We start from the raw sequence: 9,899 nt of genomic DNA, 5'->3' as shown, positions 1-9,899 counted from the left end.
CTCCCTTCATATGTCATGGTCCCTCCTCTAGAGGAAAGAATGCTTCTCTGGTGTTTTTGGATGAGACAACACCAAGGTCATGACCACGGATGGTCATTAATTGTTCCATGGCACTTTCAGTAAGAGGGCGAGGGTGTCCTTAATCTTTGTCCTATTTCAACTCAGGTAACTGCATTCTGGCTATGGATAGTCCCCCTGCCATTTCAGCCGGATCAAGGATTCACCTTCACTGCCTGCCCTATGTAGAGATGTGATGTTATTGTATCATAGTCAAGCTACCATGTGCCACCCTAGAAGTAGCTGCATCTCAACACTGGGTGGCCCACTCTGCTCTCACAGGTAGGGATGAGAGGACGGGGCCTTGACACAGGTTGAAGGGAATAAAGGAGAGAAGGGGGCTTGGGGCTTAGAAAGAGGATTACAAATGGGCACAGAGGACAAGCCTCAAACAAAGTATTTAGTCCTGTCCTGAGCAGATTGTGCCCGCGCCCGCAGCGCTGCGTTACACTTTAGCAGCCCTAGTGCAAGTCGCTGGCCGCGCCCATGAAGTATTTTGGCTGGCAGAGGCCAGGCGCGCTGTGCCTGGGGCAAGGGGCGGTGCCGGTGTAATCAGCGCAGCCAGCTGATCGCCAGGCGCGCTAGCTCCGCCCCGGAGCAGCCGCTGTAGCTGAAGCAGGACACTTGGTCCGGAAGCGGAGAGACGTCAGGCCCAGGCGTGGAAGCGGCCGGGCGCTCCCCGGCGCGGCGGGGGTGCGGGCTGGAGATGGGCAGCGAGCTGCTCACGCTGGACTGCCTCGTCCACGTCTTCTCCTACCTGGAGGCACCGGATCTGCTCCGCGCCGCGCGGGTGAACCAGGTACCCAGCTGGGGCTGGCCGCACCCACGGCGGGGGGCGCCTCGGCTCTGCTTCAGCGCCCGCAGCCGCGCGTGTAGCGCAGGGAGACGCGGGCTCGTGTCGGTCGCACCCCGTTGGCAGGACGCGGGTGGCGTCTGCTCAGCCCAGCCCTGGGGGCCGCTGCACGGCCCCTGCCCCTCTGGGGTGGGGGCTTCTCTCTTTCCCCAGACACACTGCACCAGGCTGGGCGAGCCCTGGCGCTGGAGGAATGAAAGGGCCTTTGCAAGCCCATTTCCTAGAGCTCCCTGTCCCACCAGAGCTGCCTTAGCGCTTCTTCCCACTCCCGGGGATGCCTTTTCCCACCAAAATAACACTGGTTCCTGCTTCAGAGTAGCAGCCGTGTTAGTCTGTATTCGCAAAAAGAACAGGAGGACTTGTGGCACCTTAGAGACTAACCAATTTATTTGAGCATAAGCTTTCCTGAGCTACAGCTCACTTCATCGGATGCAGTGGTTCCTGTTCTCTCTCTCTCTCTCTCTCCCCTCCCCCGAGTTCCCCGCCACTGCACCTCAGCACACCTGCAGGGCAGTAGGGGAGCCTGCTTCACAAATAAAGTACCTGCGTGGCCCTGGGGGGTGTTTGTTTTGCCCTGACCTTTAGAAACCCCAGCAGAGCAGCCACGGGCACCAGCTGTCTGAGCTGTGAAATTGACAGCAGGCTGGAGCAGGGGTGCTGTCATTGAACCAAACTGTAAACCCTGTATATAATAAAAGGAGTACTTGTGGCACCTTAGAGACTAACAAATTTATTTGAGCATAAAGCTTTCATGAGCTACAGCTCACTTCATCGGGCATCCAATGAAGTGAGCTGTAGCTCATGAAAGCTTATGCTCAAATAAATTTGTTAGTTTCTAAGGTGCCACAAGTACTCCTTTTCTTTTTGCGGATACAGACTAACACAGCTGCTACTCTGAAACCTATATATAATGGAAATCACTTAAAGCCAGGGGGTGCAGCAGCACCCTACCCTCCCCACCAGTAGTTCCAGCACCTGTGGGCTGGAGGAGCACACACAAGTCTGGAGACAACCATCATCACTACACATAAGTGTTCCCTTCCCACCCTTCATGACCACTGGTAGTGAGCCTTTCCCTTGAGCCAGCCTTTCTTTCACCTCCATCATCACCCCACTCTGATCCATGCTCAGGGCTGCAGCCCCAGCCTCTCTGAGATCACACCCCCATGAGCCTGCAGGTTTTCTCTTCTCTAGTCTCTGCCTGGCTGCCATGGCAGAAGAATTGCGTATAGCATGCTATCGCATCCAAACTCTCCATACTCCCTATGCTGCATCCAAGCCATCATGGGGGAAGCAGCTGTCGCCAGAGGGGTGGGAGGGTCAGGGCAGAGAATGAGGCAGGGGAGGATAAAAAATGGAGGGCAGCAACAGAAGCTGCTGCAGGATCTCTTAACCTCCCCTAGCAAACACCATCTTGTTTCTGCAATGTGGAAGCACATAGGCTCCTGCCTAGCCCCCATGCCTGCTCCTACTCTGTGGGGATGAGCAGATCTTGAGGAGGAAAATAGGGACTCGTTCATAGTGACACAAAATGTCAGGTGCTCCTGCTAGTGAGCACAGCAGGGACCAAGTTTGGAATTGGGTGTACAGCCATTACAGCAGCTGTATGCCAGTTGCGGATCCCCTTTGGATTCTCCAGAATGACTCAAAGCAGCTAGACCAGGTGAGAAAGCTAGTCTGTTTTATTTCACACTTGACGCAAAGCTCTGCCCATCCCATGTGATCTGCAGTAATGGTTTATCAGTGATAACTGTAACCAAAAGACTGATCCTCTCCACTGGAATAGAGAGGAAGCAATACCTACCAGGTAAAGGACAGCACTGGGAGCCAAACAATTTGGGCTGTTTGCCTTGCTATGCATAAAACTCCTGTCTAACTTCCAATAAATTGCTTAACTGTGCGCCGAGTTCCCCATTTAATATATGGAACTCAGACTTCCCTACCTCACCGGAGAGTAGTGAGGCTAAATTCATTAATGAAAGTAAAGCACTTTACGATCTCTGGCTGGAAGATTCTATAAAATGCAAATTATTAGTAGCATTATTTATTATAATGCAGTGCTTATTTTGCAAACAATTTCTAAGAACTGCTTTTACACAGATGGCAGTTGGTTGGCAAACCACTGAAGCAAAGTTCAGGAGACTATTTTATTTGAGCCAGTTCAGAACAAGCACACTGAGTACAAAGTCTTGAGTAAACCCATCCTAGACGGAACTGGGAGCAGGGGGAGAGAACAACAATGAAAAATATCAGCTTGACGTTTCAACTTCTCTGCTGTCAGGAATCCAGCTGCAGTGTGTAGTCCATCCTGCTGTTGGGAAATGCTCTTTCCAAATGAATGTTTGTCACTTGCAGTGTGTTCAGAGTGCAGCTATGCATATGTTTGCTGGTATGAGCAGCCAGGATTGCATTAGACCCATCCTGCATACCTTTTAAACCTGATATATCAAATTGGCACTTTCCTTTATATATTTGAGGCCTCCTGGAGGAATCTGACAGGTACCTATGTTGAGATGTCACTCATCTTTTGAGAATCCAGTTGCCATGTTTTAGGTTGGCAAGAGATCAAGACTTTGCTGTGGTTGGCCCCAGGGTGTGGAATACTCTTTAAACAATATATAAGGGTGGGTGAATTGGTTTGGTTTTTCCCCGAAGGCATGTGTTTGTTATGGCCACTGTTGGCCCCATATTTATAACCTCTTTTCCTCTATTTTTATCCTTGTGTCACAGGTCCTCCATCTGTTCTTTTCATCTGCAGGTGGCAATAACCCATTTTAATGTTACAATATTAACCTGCTTTTCTGTTTTAGATTGCTTTTACTGTGCTACCTTAAATACCTAGATGGTGCAGGATGGCACTCTTTAAATAGTTATATATGCTTTTAGTATGGCGAAGTAAACAGACATACAGATAAAGCATGTGTACACAAACACTGAAGGAAATGTCAACAAAATACAATCTTGAATAGTTATCTAGCACATTTCTGAATCGGTACTATACTCCATATTACTGTGTTCTATATGGCTTTAATATCCTACACTAAATGTGCAGTGGGTGGTATAAACTGAACTGTTAACAATCCTTTAAGATCTATACACTATCTATATCTGATCACATACATTCAGCTTACTGGATCTTGTAAAAATGAGTTTTTACTCTCCATTTGATGTTATTTCCGCTAGTAGCAAGTTATTTGGGTGTTCGAAGCTTAGATCTTTATTGATCTTTCACGTCACAATAATCATTTTCAAATTTTGGGATTAAGCCTGAACTACTTAACTAAAAAGCTTGCTAGGCCAGTCCATATACATATGTCCAAATTTACAAAACTTTGTTCATGATTTTAACTGTATAATTCCTATTAAAAATCAATGTAAAACTATAACCAATTAATTGATTTGAAAATTCCCCTTACTGTGTTGTGCTACACATTCAAACAAAATGTAAACTTTAAAAGAGTGATGATTCAAAGAAATGGGGATGCACGGCAGACCTAGAAAGATTTCCTGGTCCCCTTCCCTCTCCAATGACTGGTGTTATCTTCTCTTTTCTGTCAGTCACAGTAACACTGAAAAGTCTGAAACTCAGCTTCCTTCATTCTAAAATGTCTCGTCTTTTTCCCTTCCCTTTGTAATAGGCATGGAACGAAGCCGCAGGCACAACTTCCCTATGGAGGTGAGTGCCCCTTTTAGTGTTTCAGGGAGTCCAGTCTGGGTATTGTAATAGCTGACAAGCTGCAAGGTGATCTTTTTCAGGTAGCGTGGGCACTGCCTGGGGTTCCCAGCTCAGTGTCCCGCATTGGCATTCTTTTATAGCCCGGTACTTTTGCTTTGCCTTTTTTAGTAGCCTTTGGTTCCCATTTTGGCACCTCCTTTCCTAAGAAGGTGGTCATTTAGTGTTCCTGTGGGTGGGCCCTTTCAGGGGCTTCATGGCTACCAAGTTCAAACAGACCAGTCCTGCAAGGTGCTGAACATCAACTTGGGTGCCCTCACCCCTCACTGACTCTGATGGGGACTGAGAGAACCCAGTCTCTCTTGGGGCATACACAGAATGAGAAACCTGGAAATACTTGTGACCCAAGAATTTAAACTACATAAAGTTGAAGAGCATACAACATGGTGGACAAAGGGCTCCCAGGCTTGATTGTAAGGCATGTATATGTGTGTGCACACGGTTTTTCAACCACCATAGTGTTTGGAATCCATTCCCTTTGGCTGATATGAAACTATAGCCACGTCATACAAATACCACCTTATTTTAATAACTTTGTTACTGCTCTGCAATAAGAGCACCCCTCCAGTGCTTTGGGCACCCTGGATAATCTTTTAAAAATACAGTAATGAATAAGGCAGACCCATCTGTTACCCCAGCAGTAACACAGTTAACTTATAACTTAATTGGCATCCGTGTTAGCACAGCCTCAGTCTAGCCTATGGCCTCACTGCTATCTTCTAACTCTTATAGAGATTTTCCTTCTAAGTACATTGACAGGGCAGGGTGGGGAATAGGGTGACCAGATAGCAAGTGTGAAAAATCGAGACAGGGATGGGGGGTAATAGGCACCTATATAAGAAAAAGCCCTGAATATCGGGACTGTCCCCCTATAATATCAAGACATCTGGTCACCCTAGTGGGGAAGCTTCTGCTGCCACCAAGTGGGCTGTATCTATTCAGCAGACAAATACAGGCCTTTGGTCTACAGGCTGGCACCTTTCATTAGCATGTTTTCTTTTAAATTATTTACAAATAAATTAATAAATTCCAGAATTAGGAAAGAACAGATCAGTTCAGGTTCCGGGAGAGTTTACCACTATTGGCTGGGAGCGTGTTTACTATCACGGGGACATTTTCATTTTAGGTGACCATATTTTGAGCTTACAAACCTTGTTTTTGTACAGTTAGACTCTCCAAAGGTCTGGCACTCTCTTGTAGAGGTTGGGGACATCTCAGAGGAAAAACTGGTTCTCAGTCACATCTTTCCACAAGTGCCTTTATAGGGAGTAGAAATTGTGCTTTCTGGGCCTGATCTTCTGCCTAATAAAGTCAGTGGAAAAGCACACAGACTCAAGTGCTGCTGAATCACACCCACTCTGGGGATTGCTGTAAGTCTCTCACTGACTGTCCGTACTTCAGGAAGTTACACTTTCACTCAAACAGTTCTAGAATGTTTTCTCCAATGCGTTATATGCAACCGGGCTTTTTTTTTTAAACATTTTCAGCATGTTGCAGTGAGCAAAATAGCGGAGGCAGACAAATCGATGTTTATACTCTCAATCCATGATGGCGTTTCCTTATTTCCATCTCTTCATATTTCATGATGGTAACTGCAGGGTCTTGTTTTGTGACTGGGGAGGAATTCCCTTTCTCCACTGCCGCATCTTAAATTCCCCAAGTAAATAACAAAATCATGCTTTTATCCATGACAAATATTTGGATGTACCTAGCTAGTGACATCCAGCAAATGTGAATAGTTAAGAAAAGTGTTGCAGAATGACCATCCCCTACTTTTAACTGAATAGTGTCACCTTTATGTTTTATAGAAGGATGTGCCTAGATCGTTGGACCTTTTGCAATATTTCCAACCTGACTCCAGGTATGCAGACATGGAAGCAGTACTATCTCCACCGCTCCAAACTTGAGCATGAAATGGCATCAGGCCGGCCATCAGCTGATTATATATGTAGGTCCATGAGGGGGCATAAAGGTATGTGAGAAAACGGTAAAAAGAATGGTTACTTCTGTTGTTGTAAGGTGTTTTGTACAAATGGATCCAACCCCTCATGGGATCTAGGCAGACAAATGCTTTATACATTAGCAATAAAGACTTTAGCAGCCTGCAAAATTGTTGTTCCCAATTTGAGCATGCATTTTTTTACATGCAAATCCCACAAATCCAAAAGCTGGAAAGTTTTACTGGTACAAAACCATGAGGAAAATCTTCAGATTCAATTGAAGCACCTTGGAAAATTGGCTGTATGGTATGATGGGGTGTGCACATTCTCGGGAGAACAGAGCCCTGAATGTTTTAAAATTACTAGCTTCATCCCATAACATTTTGCAGAAAATGTCGTCTTCAAAGACAGTGACATAAAACCAAATAAAAATCTCATCTGTTGTTCCATGCTGCTTAAATAAATTCTCTCTTCACTGATAACTATGGCCAGATTTTTAAAGGGAGTTGGGTGCCTATCTTTATCTTTAGACACACATACACCTTTTAAAAATCTGGCCCTATATCCTCTGAGTTGCATGTCACCTTCAGTGAAGTCCAAATTAAATAGCACCCACACATAAAAATAAGACTGGACTCTGGATTCCACACGCAAATAAAAGTTGAATCTAATTTATTATATTCCCTTCAGATAGTGCAATTTACCCTTTAATTTCATGCTAACTCAAGCCATGAAGGCATCATATTATAAAACCAACTAGAATGCAAGTTTTGGAATACATCATATTTTCAAACAGTAAGATTGTCAAGCAAAGGGTTAACAGTTTTAACTAAGGCATTTTATTACTACCCAGGTATTATTCTGAAGAGTTATTTGCTGAAATAAATATTGTTTAATCACCTCGTCGGCATCGGGAATAATTTATGTGATTTATTTTCTCTCCTGCAGACACTTTTGTTGTTGTTGTTGTTGCATGAAAAGTTTTTTTTATTTTGACTGAACAGGTTTTGGATAACAGCATGGGCTACGCTAATAAGTGAGTCATCACACTCATGAAAAATGGAACACTGTATCTACTGTTCCTCTGAATATTAGGAACAAACTACTAGGCCGTGTTTGAAAGTGCAGAATGATAACGTGCCAGGAAGCAATCCAGACCTCCCCAGATTTGCATCCCCATTCTGCTTAATGCCATTAGTCTCCTATTTAATGCTTTGCTGGATAGGGGCCTTACTGTTCCTGGTGGCCATGAAATTAGTTGACGGTCATACTGATATTTTTGTTGTATTTTATTATTGTAGGTAAAATAGTTGGTCTGGCTTATCTCTCAGACAACGAGCACGTGTTTGGCGCTGGAAAGCTGAGGTCTGTGGTTTGCACTGCATCTACTGATGGCACTATCCGAGCATGGCAGGTCCAAGAGGTGAGATGCACACTCCTTTACAAGTCCAGTGTCACAATCAAGAATAGCGATACCATCATTTAAAAAACAATTATGTATCCAACTCCTCTCACACAATTTGTTGTTTTAGAATAGCTCTAAATCATCAGAAGGCAATAGTTAAAATACAGGTCAAACATTGCCCATGCTTTTCAATTCAAACTGAGTGAACTATTCCAAAAATACAGATGCCATTAGATGGCTAATATGTAAATAAGGAAGGGGGACTACAGATAACCCAGTTTTTGTTCCTAGTGTCATCTCTCTAATGTTATGCAGGGGGAAATCGTGGCATTTTTTAATGTACAGAAGAGAACACTCACTAGTTTTAGTTTTGGGGCCATACCTAGATCTTAAATCTCTTTGCCACCCACACTGCATAGTGGCCCAACCTCATCCTTCCTTTTTATTTACATAAAAAAAAAACCACTCTATTATTTAATTTCCTTGGCAAGAGCTAATTCAGCTTGACTTTTAGCAATTCTCACTTTATTCCTACATTTTTCTAACTTTTACAATATAGCTTTGTTTGCTGATAAGCCCCTTTTCCCGTTCCCTATAAGCTCTCTGCTTCCTCCTATGAACCTTTTTTGAGGTGGCTATTCATCTGGGGGGGGTCTGGAACCTTTCCCTACAAGTTTTGTAAAATACAGATTGTTTTTGTATAGTTGATTCGAAGAAATTTCAAGCCTCTTTCGGATTTAAGTCCTTGAGCTCTTCACTCCAACTGACTTAATTTCCTTACTTTCCCAAAGTCTGCCCTTTGGAAATAAAAAAACAGAGTTGATGACATGGTTTGGGTTGTCCTTCATTTAATTTAAAGTGAATCAATTTGTGATCACTCAATCCAAGATTATTTCCTATGACCTGCTCTTCTGTGACGTCTCACTACTTAACAAAATTTAAGTCTAAAATTGCATCACCTCTTGTTGGTTCAGTGACTATTTGATGAAGAAAACTGTCATCTGTCACATCCAGGAATAACTGGGCCTTACAAGTGTTAGTAGTATTTATTCTACAATCTATATCAAGGAAGTTTAAAGTTTCCCATTATGACACAAGTCCGCAAAGTATTTCTCTAGTAATACTGAAGTGATTGCTATCCATAACAGAGTCTGACTCTTCGAGTCTATAGCAGACCCCTAATACTATCCCAGGAGAACCTCCTTTTACAACCCTTCCCCAATGTGATTTTGACCCAAGCAGATTTTGTCTGTACTATCACTTCTTTAAGTTTACAGCTTTGTTGATGTACAATGCTACCCCACCATCTTTACCTTTATTCTTCTCTCTCTTAAACAGTACATAACCTTCAATACCTCTATTCCAGTCATGAGTGCTTTTCCACCACGTTTCTATAATCCCTATATCTGGTTTAACCTCCTGCACCAGTAGTACCAGTTCCTCCATTCTGTTGCCCAGATTCCTTGCATTTGTGTACAAGCACTTCAGTTGTTTCCCTCAGACCTCACCCAGTTTTCTAGCTTGTGGTGTTCCCTTATCCCTTACTATATCTTCTGTTAGCTGATTTTCCTGCTCCATGCCTTGCTTCAATACACTGGAGACTTCATGAGCCTCTTGCAACCTCATCTCCTAGTTTAAAGCCCGCTTCAGCAGTAGTGCCAGTCTTGATCACAGAAGATTAACACCCCAGGTACTCATGTGGAGTCCATCAGTTGGAAGCGACAGAGGAGGAAAGAGACCTGGGCGTATGGGTCAAGAACAGGATAACTGAGTCATCAATTTAATGTGGCTGTGAAAAAGGCAAATGCGATCCTAGGATGTATTAGGAGAGGCATTTCCAGTAGAGACAGAGAAACAATAATGCCATTGTACAAAGTACTAGTAACACCTCGCTTGGGATACTGGATACAA

The 9,899-nt window shown here is 44.0% G+C and overlaps 1 protein-coding gene across 2 annotated transcripts in view; it reads left to right on the top strand.

Annotated features, from left to right (window-relative positions):
• The first annotated feature begins 630 nt into the window (after positions 1-630).
• FBXW12 (F-box and WD repeat domain containing 12) overlaps positions 631-9,899 on the top strand; it is a 30,827-nt gene continuing 21,558 nt past the window's right edge. For both annotated transcript variants that reach the window (XM_074958107.1, XM_074958106.1), the window contains exons 1-4: positions 631-856; positions 4,549-4,586; positions 6,452-6,615; positions 7,885-8,006. In XM_074958107.1, the coding sequence (XP_074814208.1) occupies positions 764-856; positions 4,549-4,586; positions 6,452-6,615; positions 7,885-8,006 (417 nt within the window). In that variant the 5' untranslated portion in view covers positions 631-763. The remainder of the gene's footprint in view (positions 857-4,548; positions 4,587-6,451; positions 6,616-7,884; positions 8,007-9,899) is intronic.

The sequence above is a fragment of the Natator depressus genome, chromosome 7 (assembly GCF_965152275.1).
Source record: "Natator depressus isolate rNatDep1 chromosome 7, rNatDep2.hap1, whole genome shotgun sequence".
In the NCBI taxonomy this organism is placed as follows: Eukaryota; Metazoa; Chordata; order Testudines; family Cheloniidae; genus Natator; species Natator depressus.
The sequence above is the reverse complement of the archived record's forward strand: the minus strand, read 5'-3'. Positions and strand labels throughout refer to the sequence as shown.